At 45.8% G+C, this 16,982-nt stretch overlaps 1 protein-coding gene across 6 annotated transcripts in view; it reads left to right on the top strand.

Moving 5' to 3' along the window:
* Nucleotides 1–16,982, top strand: part of RIN2 (Ras and Rab interactor 2) — a 222,561-nt gene that overhangs the window by 172,994 nt on the left and 32,585 nt on the right. For all 6 annotated transcript variants that reach the window (XM_045981053.1, XM_045981050.1, XM_045981051.1 and 3 more), the window contains 3 exons: nt 6,413–6,605; nt 10,134–10,245; nt 14,078–14,150. In XM_045981053.1, coding sequence (XP_045837009.1) covers nt 6,414–6,605; nt 10,134–10,245; nt 14,078–14,150 — 377 coding nt within the window. In that variant the 5' untranslated portion in view covers nt 6,413. The remainder of the gene's footprint in view (nt 1–6,412; nt 6,606–10,133; nt 10,246–14,077; nt 14,151–16,982) is intronic.

Genomic DNA, 16,982 nt, shown 5'->3' with positions numbered 1-16,982 from the left:
TGTCAATAAATAAAATCTTTAAAAATTAAAAAAAAATAAAATCATTCAGCTTAAGGAGGGTTTGGTTTTAATGCACATAGAGAAGGTTTGGCTTTTTATTTTTTGTGTCTACTTGTTTTGTCCCCGTGTCCTGAGCATAGAACCATTCAGAGCACTGCACCTGTGCTGAGACCCGTTAGCCAAATGGGAGCTACCACCTTGTTGGTGGTAAAAAATAATTTGGCGGTATGCCTTGTACCTAGACCCCTAAAGCTTCATTTTTGCTATCCAGTGGCTGAAGTAAGATTCTGATGTATAGAAGGTTGCTAGCTGTATTCACTGCACCATTATTTTTTCCTACAGAGACAACCTACATCTACATTTTAGGTACTTTATATATTGCTTGGTTCTCGATGTCATTTGTTTGAAAAAAGAGTAGTTTATAAAGTCAAAGTCTAGTCCTCCTATGTGATGTTTGGGACCCTGGTCACGGGACGCTGCATTGATGATAGGTCACGTCGTCCTCTGGAGTTGTGGCTTAGGACAAGAAAGAGCATCGTTCGGAAAGAATTGTTCTTCTCTGAGGTGAACTTGATTCTGTAACACTGAATAAAAGTAGACCTAGTGTCTTTTTGCCTGTCTTCTGCAATTTCTTGCTCCTGTCTAGGCTACTAACATGAGGCCCTGGGTATGAACGGAATAGAGCCAAGTGGAAAGCCTGCTCTCATTCCACACTCAAAAGTGCCTTAAATTGGGTGTGACCAGAATGTAGCTATTGCTGGAGAGCCGGGTTCCCAAGAGTGGGTGTGATAGCCACCGAGCTGCTTCCGAGCCATGAGGCCCTGGCCCATTGGCATGGGGCCAGATACAGTATCTGAATTGCCCAGAGTTTGTTCTCTGCTCCTAGAGGCACCTTGATGGGGGCCATTCTGTGGTTTGCCTAGTATTTTCACATGTGGTATAGATCTCACTGAATCCATACCTGAGCTTTATCTCTCCATGGAAGCAGGCCTAGGTGCTTGGAAATAGTAAGAGTAGTTGAATAGTGAATTTTGTACTCATAAACCCAGGGAGATGGTAGATATTTTCCCCAACGTATTATTTTGAGAAATTTCAAACATTATAGGAAAGTTAAGAATAGTACTGTTCACCTAAATTCACCAGTTGTTGAAATTTTGCCACATTTTCTTTACCTCTGTATTCCTCCCCCTTTTTTTATTTTTGTTTGTTTTTATTTTTTTATTATGTTCCGTTAGCCAACATATAGTACATCATTAGTTTTTGATGTGGTGTTCAGTGATTCCTTAGTTACGCGTAATGCCCAGTGCTCATGCTGGCACAGGTGCCCTCCTCAATGTCCATCAGCCCATTACCCCCACGTCCCCCCACTCTGAAAAACAGTGTGGAGGTTCCTCAGGATGTTAAAAATAGGAGCTACCCTACGACCCAGCAATTGCAGTACTGGGTATTTACCCTGAAGATACAGATGTAGTGAAAAGAAGGGGCACATGCACCCCAATGTTCATAGCGGCAATGTCCACAATAGCTTCCCCCACCTTTTTTGGGAGGGGAATGGGAGGCTGACCATTTGACATTTATTTTCCAACATTTTCACACTTTGGCCCTAAATTCTTCAGTTTGCATCTCTTAAGGACAAAAGCATTTTCCTACATAAATAACAGTACTACACTCAGGAAATTTAAACATTAATACAATATTATCTGTTATATGCCCTTATTGGATATCCCCAGTTGTCCCTTATAGCTGTTTTTTATTCTGAATCCACATGCGATCAATTCCATGCACTCAGTGGAGTTACCTCTCTTACATCTCTTTACTCTCCTTTTATCTATAATAATCCCACAACCGTTTAAAAATTTTTCATGACATTGATATTTTGAGGAGTTCAGGCCAGTGGTTTTGCAGGAAGTCCCTGAATTTGGATTTGTCTGGTTGTTGTTTCTTGTGTAGGTTCAGGTTAAACATGTTTGGGGACAGGAAGATGACCTAAATGTTATTATGACCTTCTCAGAGCAAATATTAGGGGGACATGATATCGGGCGCCTGATTATTGGAGGGGTTGATGCTAATGACATGGTTCAGATGGTGTCTCACAGGGGCAACTGGGTGGTTCAGTGGGTTCAATGTCTGCATTCGGCTCAGGTCATGATCTCAGGGTCCTGGGATCGAGCCCCACATCAGGCTCCCTGCTTGGCGGGGAGTCTGCTTCTCTCTCTCTCTCTCTCTCCTCTGTCTCTAGTTTGGCGGGGAGTCTGCTTCTCTCTCTCTCTCTCTCTCCTCTGTCTCTAGTTTGCTCTCTCTCAAGTTAATAAATAAAATCTTTAAAAAATAACGTAACAAGATGGCATCTCACAGATTTCTGTGTTGTCAGGGTACCTTTCCTCTTCCTGAAAAGTAATCTGTGGTCAGAGATTTGAAGACTGTGAATGTTCTATTCCCTCACAACCTTTCACCTGCTGATGATTAGCACCCACTCAGCGTTCTTGCTTATATCAGTTCTACACCATGCTGGAAGGGTTCTGTACCCTGTGCAGATTAGAAAGGCGAAGCTCAAAGGGGGAGGTGGGGCCCATATGGTGGCTGGCCTCCCGCGACCATGTCATCATTAGAACCTCCTGAATTATATCACAACGACTTATCTTTTATAAACCAGTCATTCTTTGCCCCTCCCCCATATATGCGGCAGACATCTGTTTAAAGAATCACTGGTTTCTGTTATTCTCATCAGCTTCTTTTTTAGGTTGAAATCCCTCGATGCAGAGCCCTGTGCTGTGATTTGCTGAGATAGGGTCTCAGGAGCAGCCTGAGAAGGGGTGAGCAGGGCCATCTGGGATGAGTAGGAAACCAGGCAGAGATCCGAGGGCAGCTGGAGGATAACCTCAGCCTGATCCCACAGGGAATTCTGCCCCATGACTAGCACCCGGGGTTTGTCTCACCTTCAGGCAAGAAGGCTATTCCTCTATGCCCTGTCTCAGTATGTCATTAGTGCATCTGCTCCCAGGGGAGCACAGAACTTTTCAGGCATGTGCAGGGCAAGGGGCAGCCAGCACCCACGGCAACAGGGGCACAGGTCCCCTGTCTGGTAAAGGGGAACTAGGCAGGGCACCAACAGGGTCCAATACAGATTCATTTCCCTCGTTAGTTCTTTCCTAAAGGTTGTCTCTAAGACAAGCCAATCTGTCTTTTTTCATTCTTTCTTTTGACCTATCTTATAATAATATACTACCAACCTCAAATGTCTGATGGTGAAAGAAATGCATAGCTTAGTCACTTGCAAAGACAAGATCTAATTTATGGTTGCTCCTTGATGAAGCCCCATGAATCTCATTCACTGTCTTCCTGTCTGGGCCCCGGCTTTTCAGGCTGAGGTTGGTTGTCAGGACAAAGACTCTTTTCCTCTTGAACAGCTGAGGTTGTTCAAGGATGTGCCCGTCTCAGGAAGGAAGAAGTGTCCACATATTAATCACTGCACACGTGAGTGTTAGGATTGGTGTGTTAGAGACGGTAGAATTTGCTCTTGGTAAAAATAGCACCAGACTGGGGCGCCTGGGTGGCTCAGTGGATTAAGCCGCTGCCTTCGGCTCAGGTCATGATCTCAGGGTCCTGGGATCGAGCCCCACATCAGGCTCTCTGCTCCACGGGGAGCCTGCTTCCTCCTCTCTCTCTGCCTGCCTCTCTGCCTACTTGTGATCTCTCTCTCTGTCAAATAAATAAATAAAATCTTAAAAAAAAAAAAAATAGCACCAGACTGAGATGGCAGGAGTGGAGGGTTTACTTAGGTCTGGAGAATTCTTTCGGGGGCATGTTACCACTGTGCACCACCCCCTGCAAAAAAACCACCCCACCTCATTGGTTCTGAGTTCAAGAGCACATTTTGCTCTTCGGTCTCAAGCAAATGCTCCCCAGACTGCTGCATCAGCATCTCCTGGAGCTTGTTAGAAATGCAGGGGGGCCCCACCCCAGGACTGCGGAATCAGACCCTCTGGGGCTGAAACCAGGAATCTGCAGCTTAACAAACCCCAGGAGATTTCTCTGTTTGGTTCAAGCGCCAATCCAATGCCGTGGTTGTAAACTTGGCTGCAAGTTGGAATTGCCTGGGGAAATTTGTAAAATTCTGATGCCTGCATCCCGCCCCAAAAAGTGTCTGATTTATTTGATCTGGGGTGCAGTCTGGCCATCAAAACATGTTTAAGCTCCAGGCAGTTTTTATGGGCAGCCAGCGTTGAGAATCACTGCTCTCAAGTTGCCTCGTTTGCCTCATGGGAAAGGAATTTTAACAGCAGCTTCGTTTTGAAGAGTGCATTCTTATAGCTGCAAAGATTCACTTCAGAATACCTGGAGGCCCAGGGAGCGGAAGGGGGGGGTGTTATTTGTAGAAGGAGAAACTGCTCTTTTTTGGCTCAGACACTCCCATCTGGAAAGTGGTAGCAAAAGGTAAACTTTAAGGGGAAACAAAATGTAAATCTTGAATGGAAGCATGAGATTCTTCAGATCTGTAGAAAGTCAAGAATGTGCAGGGAAGACGTCGGGATGGGGGTCTCTGGCCAGCCGGTGCACTTATCCTTGTGGGAGTTGATACTGAGTCTGCTTCCCCCAAAACGATCGATTGCCTTAGGTTGGCTTCTTCTGTATTCAGTCCCACCTCTTAGGAGCAGAGTGGTACACAGGGGAAGAGCACACTTTTTTTTTTTTTTTTTTTTTACATTTTTCCCACTCTTGCCTACCATTTGGCTTTATCATCATTCGCCATGTTGAAAACTTCATTCAGGCCACACATTTGGGTTTCTTGGGGTTTCGATGTTTGAAAACCATTAGAACCCTAAGCTGAACTTACCCCTTCAAATGTGAGTGAAAAACATCAGATCTGATGTTTTTCACTGGCCACTCCAAGACCGGGATTGATGACCAGCTCACTGAGACCCAGGGCATGGGAGAGGGATAGAGACACTAGAGCCAAGCACTCTTGGATTGGAATTCCCACCTGCTCACTCTCACCAGAGACATATCTTTGCCTTGGCAAGTTAGTTAAGCAGTTTGGGCTTCCCTGTCCACCACACCCACCTTGCTTTTTTTTTTTAAAAAAAAACACTGGATTTCTGATACCTGCTTTGGGGGCTGTTTTCAAGGAAATGAGAGAATGTTTGCAAAGGGCCTGGCCCACAACAGACAGCACATAGATACAAGCTCACCTGTGTTCATTATCTTACTTGTTACCTGCAGAGTTGGAGGAACACCAGACCTCTTGAATTTCTAGCTCTGCCATTTCATGAGCATCCCAATACCTTCTTGGACCCCCGTTTTCTCATTCATAAAAAGGGAATTGCATACTCAGTAACAAGGTTAATTTTGGCACCAAAGGCAACTATGGAAATCAATAACGTTTTTTTAATTGAGATGTCATTCACATAGTGTACCTTACCTAAACTGTATAATTCAGTGTTTTTCAGCACATTCACAGAGTTGTACGGCCATCAGCATGTCTCCCTCCAGAGCATTCTCTTTACCTCAAAAAGGAATTCCATCCTGATGAGCAACCAGTACCCATCCCACCCCTGCCCCCAGTCCCAGCAACCACTAATCTTTCTGTTTCTCTCTTTGTGTCTAGTCTAGAAATTTTGTATAAGTGGAATCACACAATATTTGTGTCTAGCTGCTTCCACTTAGCATGAAGTCGTCACAGTTCATGCCATTTTGGAGTGTGGATCAGTACTCCATTCATAAACAGAATGAATGAATATTATGACTGAATAAAATTCCATTGTATGGGTAGACCACATTTTATTTGTCCATTCATTAGGTGATGGAAGTTTGGGCTGTTTCCACTTTATGGCAATAATGAACTCATGTTAGTATGATTTTATAAATAGCACAACGTTATTCAACTGTGAGGTTTTATTACAAATAATGGTATTAACAAAAGTGCCTCGATGTGTGAAAAGAGATGAAATTCAGTTCATGTGGGTACAAAATGAGTGTGCACGAACGAGTGTGAACGTTTTGTTTTCACTTTTTGAGCATGCCATATATATGATATATGCTTTGGAGCCCTAGAACCTCATGCCATCCTATGGAACATAGCATTTAGGGCTCTGTGCTCAAATTGTGAAATGGTTTATGTCAGCAAACAAACTCGACAGCATTCAGGATGTTTAGAACCTTTTGAAAACTGGGTTAGAAATAGAAGGTCTGTCGGGTCTGTCAAATGTTCTATTTAATGGTAGAGAGATGGAGTGAGAGCTGATATGACACCTGCCCCCAGAAAGCTTTCAGGCTAGAGGGGAAGACAAGCGAGATGGGGATGAAAGAGGGAGTATGTGCCAGGAGAGGTCTAGCCTAGAGACGGTAGGACGATCTCCTTGTCAGAGAAATGGGGCTGCGGCCATTTGACCCCTGCCAATTCTCTTTCTCCTAGCATGGTAAGACACAAGGATGATGGCTATTCCGAAGAAAAGGATGTGAAGACCTGTCTGCGGGACTCCGGCTATGATAGCCTCTCCAACAGGCTCAGCATTTTGGACCGGCTTCTCCACACCCACCCAATATGGCTGCAGCTGAGTCTGAGTGAGGAGGAAGCAGCACAAGTCCTCCAGTCCCAGCCTCCAGGGGTAAGACTCAGAATCTCAGGGAAACAGGTTGAGACAGGCAGGGCTGCTGCTTTCTTCAAGAGAAAGACTTGGAGTTCCAGAAAGTTCTTCCTAGGCTGTAGGGAGCAAGGCTTTCAGTGTGCACCTGGGTCGCAGTGCAAGGGGATTGTGGGATGTATGGAGGCAGCTCTGAGGAGCAGCGCCCTTCACAGTTTGTCTTTCTGTCTTCATCGACTCAGTTACAGAGGAAGGTCCAGGACTGGGCAGGATGACAGGGCATCTGGGTAATGAGGAAGGCCCCTGGCCGAAGGCCCTGGGCTAACTTCTTAGGCCTCAACACTGAGGATGAACCTGGTTTCGGGGTCCTCAGCTGCCCCTATTGTTTTCATTCTGAGCCTGGAAACCCTGCCAGGGCCTAGCCGTCGAACTTGGGACTTCCAAAGTTCCAAAGTTCTGTGTCCATAGACTTGTCTGCTCTGGTTGCTGATGTAATCCTGTTTCTCTTGGGCTTCATCAGTGACTTCCCACAGGGCTCACGGCCCAGTTATATTTCTTCAGCTACTGTCTACCCAACACCAGTCTCTTAATCAAGACCACTCCACGACTCTATAGAGGTTCCTCAAAAAATGTCATTCAGTGGTTGGTGTCCTGTGCTGTTCAGTATGGTAGGCGCTTGCCCTGTGTGGCTATTTAAATTTGCATTAATTAAATTAAATTAGAAATTCAGCTCCTCAGTTGCACTAGCCACATTTGAAGTGCTCACTAGCCACAGACAGCTAGAGGCTACCCCATAGGATGATGGTGTGGAGTATAAAATGTTTCCAGCACAGGAAGTTGTATTGGACAGTGCTTATGCACCATATCTACTTCCCAACAAAGGATAAATACAATAAATCACAGATAAAGTAAGACTCGGAACAACTCATGACAAGAGATAGAAACTAAGAAAAAATGGAGAAGCAAGGGGGAAAAGAAGGGGGGAAACCTCCATCATAGCCGGTTGAGAATGTTGTGGCAATTGGGCACAAAAATAAACTTTCTTGAGTTTCCTATCAGCCAGAGCCTCTCTGTTATCATTTTTTGACTTATAAGTGAGTCTTTGTTTCTCATCAGACAGAAACAGACGGGACTGAGACTAATGTTGGAACATGCTCAGGGTGACTAGGTGCACTATTTGATAATCTTTGTGGGAAATTCCTTGGCCAACATGCCAGGTCGTTGGCTCTAGTCTGGGTCTGTATGATCAGGAACCACGTCGTTGGGGCCCCCTCTTTTTGAGGGTCAAGTTGTCTGTTCCCGCATTTCTGCACAAACGTTCTGAAGAGGGAGGTCACCCTGTTGCTAAGCAACAGTTCCCTTCCCTTCCTGGCTTCCCTCCCAGCGTGGGGCGCGTCCATTCCTGCTGAGACCTGTGGGGAACAAGTCAGGCGGAATGTTCTGTCTGTCTACCTACTTGATCCCTGGACAGGACCTGCCTGTCGAGGTAGGGCAGGCGGAGGGCAGGTGGAGGAAGGGAGCAGCAGGGATCAGAATAGGCCAGAGTGCACCAGAAGCAAGAATGCTGAAGAGAAGGAAAAGCAGATGTGAGAAGAAGGAAGATTTCAAAGTCCAGCCATGGTATCCTGGGTCCTTAATGCATCTCCATCCTAGGAAAGGAATCGGCAGACTTTCTGTAAAAGGCCAAAGTGTAAATATTTTTGGCTTTGTGGGCCATAGAATCTGTCAGAACCTCTCAGCTCTGCCTCATAGTGCAGCTGCAACCACAGACAGCATGTAAGTGAAGGAGTGTGGCTTTGTTTCAATAAAGCTTTATTTATAAAAACAGGCCACTGGATAGATTTGGTCTACAGGCCCAACTTTAACAACCTCTGTTCTAAAGCTACAGACATTCAGGAAATGAGACTTTACTCTTCCTGTCCCCCAGGTTTCAGGGAGATCCCCACCTGCACAAAGGAATGAAACTTCTACTTTGCCAACCAACCGCTGGCTGAAAACCAGCAGGGTGCTGGGCTTTTCTACCCATAGGGATAGTGTTTGAAATCTCTGTTTCAGTTTTAGGGTGTCCCAGAAGCACTGACTCCCAGAACTGGCTATTAGATGTATTCTATCCCATGGTTGCCTCGCTGTGACTGCTGGGAGAGAAGAGAGAACTCAAAGGTCTTCCTAATTCCCTCTCAGCAGACACCCAATCCCCATAGCCGCCCTCCCGCCTCCACCCAGAAGAATTTTCTTGGGAGATACTGACTGGACATATGGAAGGGAGTGAAGATGAGGTGAAATGATAAGAATAAGGGAGCAGAGAGCATAGTGTCCGAATGCAGAGGAGAGAGAAGTAGTTAGAGAAGCAAGACAGGATAGGGTCCTTGGAGAAGAGCCATGTACTCCATCCAGAAGGGAACCAGAACCAGAACTCAACCAGGCTGTCCCACTGCACACTCTATGGGACACCGTTTGATATATAGCCTAGAGAATTGGTACCCCCTGGAGTTGTGCAATGCCTAGCATTAGAGGGCATAGTTGCCTCTGCAGTGTTGGAGGCCAGAATGGCAGCTCGAGTTGGACAGTGGGAGTTGGGTTGGTTGAAAGCACACGCCAGAAGACAATATTAGAACCGGGAGAGAGTGTGTCACAAATTGGGGTGAGTCAGGTGTCAATGGACCTGCAGCTCTGGTGTTGGCTTCAGGGAACCTCAAAGCATTACCTCCCTACCTCCCTAATGGGGCAGCCATTTTTAGCTCCAGCAATTGTTGAACATACCTGATCTTGCCATATCATGCTGTTTTCCAAGATAAGCTAGAAACTCTGATTTTAATTTTAAAAAACTGCTTTTTCACTCTTAGAAATAAGTTTAATTTTCTTTCTCTCTCCCTCTCTCTCTTTTTTTTTTTTTTAAGATTCATCTATTTATTTGAGAGACAGAGTGTGTGTGGGGAGAGGCAGAAGGAGAGCGGGAGAAGCAGACTCCACTAAGCGTGGAGCCCGATTTGGGGCTCGATCCCACAACCACGGGATCATGATCAGGGCTGAAATTAAGAGTGAGATGCTCAACTGAACCACTCAGATGCCCCCCAAATTTAATTTTCTCTCATAAATACACCCCTGAGCCAAATTAGCCAGTGAACTCCCAATTCACCTCCTAGGTGGATCCTAGGTGGGGATCTCCTTGGTTAGCCATGTTACTCCTGTTTAGAATCTGGGTTCATCAACCATGGTGCCCATGGAAGACATGGGCTAGAGAACACATAACAAGAGCTATAAAACAATCACCAAACTGAAATTGCTTCTGCAGACTGAGGGAGCATTAGTCTCCTGGAGAAGATTCTGTCAAAGGGAAAGTAGGATTCTTCTGAAGCCGGTTATCAAAGGAAGGCAGCTGGGGCATGCTTGTTGAGAGTCCCTTTTGCTGGCAGTAGAGTGTCCCCAGTTGAGCCTTGAGGTTTAGTTATGAAGGGCATTCTAGTCATGGACATCGGGTGTGCAGGAAATCACATGCTCAGCTTCTCACCTTCTAGATAATTCCTAAGCTTGAATTTTTTTTCCCTCCACTAGATATTCCTGGTTCGTAAATCCACCAAAATGCAGAAGAAGGTTCTCTCCCTTCGCCTACCCTGTGAATTTGGAGCCCCTCTCAAGGAATTTGCCATAAAGGAAAGCACGTACAGTAAGTGGTCACTGGATGGTGAAGTCCTGGTTGATGGGAGGGCCTCTGGTCACCCAAGCAAGTGGAAGTGGACAGAGCTTGCCCTTCGAGACAGACAGACATGAGTCTGAGTCCTGGCACAGTTACTTCTTCACTCAGTGACTGGGCAGGTAACCTACCCAAGGAGCCTTGGTTTTCTTGTCAGGATAATGGGGTGATGGCAGCATCAGGGAGCTGTTCATGGTTTAAGTAAACAGCCTGTGTGCAGCCCACTGCTTGGCACATGGCAGGTTGGCTTTCTTGCCCCTCTCCGGTTAAGTAGAGCATGGATTTGGTTCCTAGGTTTACTGATGACTAACCCACAGGACAAGCTATAGCGATTGGGCCTTTTTATGGGATGGCGTGCGAAGGCGTGTGTCTGCACATCTTTGTGAATTACCCTTGAGCAGATATGTTCCCTCCAGACAGTCACTGTTCAGTTGTCTATGAAATGCCCCTCATCAGAGGCAGAATCCAGCCCTCTGAAAAGAAATTAGCCGGAAGAAGTTTTGAAGGGAGAAAGGTGGCTTTGGTTTTCTTTCTGCTATTCAGCAATCCCTGAAAATACGAAATCTCGGGAGGTCATGTTTTAAATACAAAAGGGAACACATATAGTGCTGATATATTGGCAGCCTCCGGGAAAGGATCCACTGTGACTCTCTGCCCCAAAGGGGAAGGCTTCATCAGAGTGGGAGGTGAACCATGAGAGACCATGGACTCTGAGAAACAAACTGAGGGTTTTAGAGGGGAGAGGGGTGGGGGGATGGGTTGGCTCAGTGATGGGTATTAAGGAGGGCACGTATTGCATGGAGCACTGGGTGTTACCCACAAACAATGAATCATAGAACACTCCATCAAAACCTAATGATGTACTGTATGGTGACTAATGTAACATAATAAAAACAAAGAAAGAAAGAAAGCATAGGTTAATAAGCTGAAGCAGGAAGGCCAGGAGTGGTGAGTTTGGAAGCCCAGCGATTCTCTCTCTATGGCAAGACTGAGGCCACAATGTTCGCTTGCTCCCCAGTTTCCACCTAAGCAAGCCTCAGTCCCCACTTTTGAAGAAAGTGAAGGTACTGAGGTCAGTTGAAAAGCAGGGAAGGGATTATACTCAGCCTGGAGTTCATGGTCTCCCTGAACCAAATGGCCTTCACGGAGTCTAGAGGAGACATTTCCAGCAGAAGTGAAACTTGCCAGACTCTTTGAGGTCAGCCTCAGGTTCAGTTGTCAACCTGAGCCTTGTGATGTGTTTCCTCCAGTCTTCACAAGGTTACTAATCCCCAGGAAAACCTCCTCGAGCAGTCAGTGACCCTGGTGTGTGGCTCATACCAGTGAATTTGCATGAGGAGGTAATCACAAGATAGATTGCAAACCCTCCATTCTAAAGACAATGGATAAAAATTTAAGTGAGGAAAGTCAACGCTGTAGTAGCTTTTGGAAGTTGGCTAGCCAAGAAGTGATAGATCTAACTGGTTTTTACATCCCTTCTCATATCCAGAGTGAAGCGTGGTAAGTTAGCCTGGAAACCCCCTCCTTGCCCCCTACAGTAAGTACAGTTAGCGTTTGCACTTTAAACGTTTCTTGGTGTTCATCTTAGCTTCCTCCTGGCTGAAGATTTTTCCTCCGTATTGTGTCAAGATTTGTATCAGTTCCCTCTTACCATCCAGAGGATTTACAGTGGTTGAAAAAGTTGGTCTGAGCAAGCATTCCCTTGTGACTAGTTACCACAGGTCTTGGTACCACCATGATGGCCCTTCCTGGCCAGGGCCTAGCTTCTGTGCAAACGGAGGTGGATTGAGAAAGGAAGGACTTGCTAGAAACACAGATACCTTGTCATAATATCTGGACAATATGGTTTAATAGTAAAGACCAGCTCATATTTGTATAGACTGCTTTCACATGAATCACCCCATTCTTAATTTAATTTAATTTTTTAGGTAATAAACAGATTTTACTTGCCTAAATGGTATTATGGCAAGAGGAACACCACATGAGTATGATACTGTAGTTATAAAAGTGGCCTCCCACAGGGAAACAGGTTAACAATTCTGACGCCACTATCCATGGATACTGGACTTGAACAATGAAGTAAATGATGGTGGATGGTGGGAGCCATGTTTTTCACTGTTGGAGGGGGAGGTTATAGATACAAGAGCAGAAGACTAGAATGATCCAAGTGGTAAGGATTAGTGTTGGAGACATCAATAAGAACTCATTTTTCTCTTGATATCGATACAGACGGCTACATGCAGGGAATATCAGTAGTCAAATGTATTTACATAGGTTAGTACACTCATGTATTTCTTTGGTCTGTCAGCTGAGAGAATGACACCTAAGAGAAAGAAGCAACCAGCATACCTAATGCCCAGATCTTGGTGTTTATTTACTTTTTTTTTTTTTTTTATTAAATTTGACTTGGTTAACACACAGTGTAATAATGGTTTCTGGAGTAGAATGTAGTGATTCATCACTTACATAAAATTACTCCATGTTTTAAAATTTCAGTTTCCACTCCTACCTTTCTGAGAGAGAGGGAAAGTGCTCTTCTTGTCCATTGTACAGATGAGAAAACCAAGGCTCGGAGAGGTTAACCTAACCCCCACATCAGCTTCCCCCTACTTAACTAGTCAAATTGTGGTGCACGTGCGTGTTTCTGTTTCTGTCCGTCTGTCATGCTGTATGTGTAGAGGCATAGGTGTGTTTGGGGTGCTACAGAGATACTAAATAAGCAAACTAAAACAACATACACAGATAACAAACAATGTAAGTGAGGATTCGGAGTGTTATAAGAGTGAGAAAAACTGATTGAGGAACAGAGGAAATCTTGACAAGGCTGAGGCTATTTGGAATGTTTTTGGAAGGATGACTGCCTGAGTGGCATTTTGGCCGACACGGCTTGAGGAGTGGTTGGCAAATATGTAAGTATCTAAAGTCAAACCCTCACTGTCCTGCCGTTGGGAACATGTGCAGGATGGTTCGTTGTCTTGCCAGCTCATGGTTGCTGGGAAGCTTGTACACTTGGTGGTGGCAGGGAGGGGCACTCGAAGTAAATGCGTTTTAGAATCTTCCCTGCTGCATTTACCCCAGAGCTAATTTACTGCAACCTTGTGTTTTCCTCCAAGCTTTGTACTCCTTTGCCCTTGTGTCTTAACCAGAGGTGGCCTATTTTAGAAATCTTGGAAAAGAGGAATGTGACCCAGTAGGTGTACCCATCTACCCAAAGGGGGTCAAGGGCAGCGGGGGCTTCGGTGTTTCCCCAGCGCTGTTGTATGCTCATGGTCTTGCAGGCTGGCCTGACCAGCCCCTTGCCCCCTCCTCAACTTCGTGTTTGAATTTTTTTTTTTTTAAGATTTTAATTTATTTGACACAGAAAGAGAACACAAGCGGGGGGGCGGCAGGCAGAGGGAGAGGGAGAAGCAGACACCCTGCTGAGCAGGGAGCCCAATGTGGGACTCATGACCTGAGCTAAAGGCAGATGCTCAATGGACTGAGCCACCCAAGCACCCCATGTGTTTAAATTTAAAAAAAAAGAAAGAAAGAAAAAAGGATAGTTGTGCAATTTGTGCCTGTGCTGGTCTGTTTACCAAGGACTAGAGCATGAGTCAGGGCCTGAACTTCTAGGCCATAGACTCTACTGGTCTGTTTCTGGGTGACACACATCCTCGCCACAGCTGGTTCTGATAAGCTGCACAGTGCTGGTTTGAGAGCACAGAGAGGGTCCTACACATGCAGCAGACAACAGCAGAGGGCTTTTCCTTTCCCAAAACAATTTTCCGGGACACTCAGCTGGTTTCTGAAATCTTCTCTTTTGCAGCCTTTTCCCTGGAAGGCTCAGGAATCAGTTTTGCGGATTTATTCCGGCTCATTGCTTTCTACTGCATCAGCAGGTAAGACTCTACACCTCTTACGATCTCAAGCACCTGCTTAGTGCATGCCGTGTAAATGGCCTCAGGGTTTCTGGATGAAAGCTGGGCAGAGGGGTCTGGGAGGCTTGCTGCCTATGAGATGTCCCGGAGGGGTTGATTACTGAATTAAAACAGTCACCAAGTCCCCTTTCCCAAGTAGTATCAAAATACTACGCTGGCCCATCCAAATTAATATGCCCTTGTCTTCAAGCTATGCCCTTGACTCCTTTCACCTAGACCTGTCAGGCAGAAAAACAGACACACGTGTACACATATGTGCACACAGGCACACACATAAAGGGACCCACAATGAAGACCCCTAACATTTAAGGTCCCAGATAATGTTTCTGCAAACTCTCCAAGGATGCTAGAAATATGGGCTCCATAAACCAGTCCATAATCTTGCATCACTGTTCTCCGGGCTCACTCAGTGCTCATGCCCTCATGCCACTGTGTTAGATTACAAGTAGTTTGGCCCCAAATCCCTGTGTTAGTGTGGGGAATCTGTGAGTCATTGAAGGTGCTCCCTGTTTCTTTCCTTTCTAGCCATCATAGTTTTTCAAATGGAGTGTTCTATTGGTGACTCAGAATCCATAGTCTTCATCTGCAGAGACCCACATGACTTCCACGTAGGCCCCCTTGGCTTCTTTGTATGCCCGTTGCAGCCGATAGAGCGCAGACAGGCATACATTCCCGGGGTCTTTCCAAAGATCATGTCTCACAGCCATCCCAGTCTGAAGTGGAGAAGCTCGTTTGGGGTTCCTTTCCTTGATATTAATTTAAGGGTCAAGTTCGTTCTCAAAGACGGAGTTAGATGTTTGTTGTACCTGTTGGTCTAGACCTGCCCAGGGGCAGTCACTGAGCAGTTGACCCCTAGACATCACCACACAGGTAAAGCCACACAGTCAATGGCCTGAGGGTGGGGAGGCACTTACAGTGGGGACCTGCAGGGCTGATCACCCAGGGGAGGAAGCCAAGGGGCTTGAAGTGGGCAAGAAGCTCTTGGCCTGTGTGAGGATGAATATCTGCTGCCCAGAAAGAAGAAAAAGCCAGTGTAGGAGCCCCCACTGGCTCCAGGAATCCACACCTGGTCTGGTTTGAGGCCAACCAGCTCCCGAAAGTGAATTTCGATACTAGCATGTTGAACAGAGGTGGAGTTGGCTTACTCTGCAGAGTTGGCTTGTTGACTGTCCTCTTGTGAAAAATCGTTACACCTATAACATAGTATTTGGCAGCATATGAAGGATACCATCTCTCCCCTCAGTATTCATAAGAGGCTGATTAACCTGATGTCCGGGGCTGTTTGATGGTTGAAGGAGATAAAGCACATGAAAGCCTTCCCTACACTACAAAGCATGGTCCCAATATAAGGTGCCGATGGAAAAATCCCCACATTGACATTTTGTGATCAGAGAGCCCTGAGATTTGTTTTCCTTTTTTTTCCCCCTCCAAATGCAAAAGTTCTTCATGTTTTTATTTCTCCTCTAGTGCTTTACGTTACTCGTTTACCTGAATCAGTGTTCTTAGGCAACAGTACCTGATTGGACCCAGTCTGACCACAATATTTTTGAAATGCTCTAGTTTGTTACTGGTACGTCAGCCCTGGTGTCCCTCCACCCCCCAGAATGCATATGCACAGGTAGACTAGGCTAGAGAATTCATGAATCAGTCAGCATGTGGCTGGTCACATCAGGAAGGTGGCTGAAGAGTTCGGCTGAGGACACAAATGAGATGCACACCTTGGCCACGAATGCCTGGGAGCTTGCTGTCAGTTCAGCAACCTCAGTGTCATGGAGAGCACCGCCCCACAAAGATTTATGCACACTAGAGTCACCTGGAATCTTGTTAGAAGGCAGATTCCCATTCAGGGGGTCCAGAGCAGCGTTGGCTGTTCCAACAGTCTCCCGGGTCACGAGGCCGATGCTGCTGGTCCCACAATTACACTTCGAGTTGCAAAGAGCTAGAGGAAATAATAGTTCTTAATTATCGTTGATTAAGGTTAATGGTATTTTCAGGGGCTTTCTATATAGGTGCTAGGCACCATACATATATCATTTCTAATCCTCATGGCAACCCCAAAATTAGGATCGTGAAGACACCATGACTCAGAGAGTGGGACACTTACCACAATTGTTCAATTAATATGTGGCAGAAATTGGATTTAAACCCAGGCCCGCCATGATGCCAGAGCTCATATCTTGCCACTGTACAGCACCCCTCCATGGACCTTGGGGTCCAGTGTAACTGGGTTCCTGGCCCCACTTAATTCCACATCAGCTCTGTGAATGGGTACAGAGACCTCTGCATCTATGCTTTCCTATGCTCCTGACCCACAGAATGTGGGATCTCAGAGTTTCTTCCTAGGGGCTTGAGTGGGTACAACATGAGTTACAGTGCTTGGTGCCGTAGTAAGTACTCAAGAGTTAGTCTCCTCCACTTTAGAAACATGACATACAGAGCAAAGGTTCAAAAGTAAATTCTGTGTGTCCTAAAACTCTTGAGTGAAACATTTATACCTAAGCTGGCTTTATTTTGTCTGCTACATAGGTTTTAGAATTAGGGCTCCTTTTCTTAACAGGATAAAGAGAGGGAAGCGACTGTGTGTGTGTGTGTGTGTAGATGCTCTCTTGTGCCCTTAGCTGGTGCCGTGGAAAAGGACTCACAGGCAACATCTAATTTTCCAGTAGATCAAAGCTGAAAACCACCCATTAGTGAAATACAGGTGTGGTTTCCTGTCATACGTGCCCTTAAGAAAAACCAGCCATGTGATGTTTAGGCTCCAGGTACTGTGCTGGGCTCGATAAAAGCTTAAAA

The sequence above is a fragment of the Meles meles genome, chromosome 16, assembly GCF_922984935.1.
Source record: "Meles meles chromosome 16, mMelMel3.1 paternal haplotype, whole genome shotgun sequence".
NCBI classification, from domain to species: domain Eukaryota; kingdom Metazoa; phylum Chordata; class Mammalia; order Carnivora; family Mustelidae; genus Meles; species Meles meles.
Note: the sequence above shows the minus strand (reverse complement) of the source record. Positions and strands in the feature narration are given on the sequence as shown.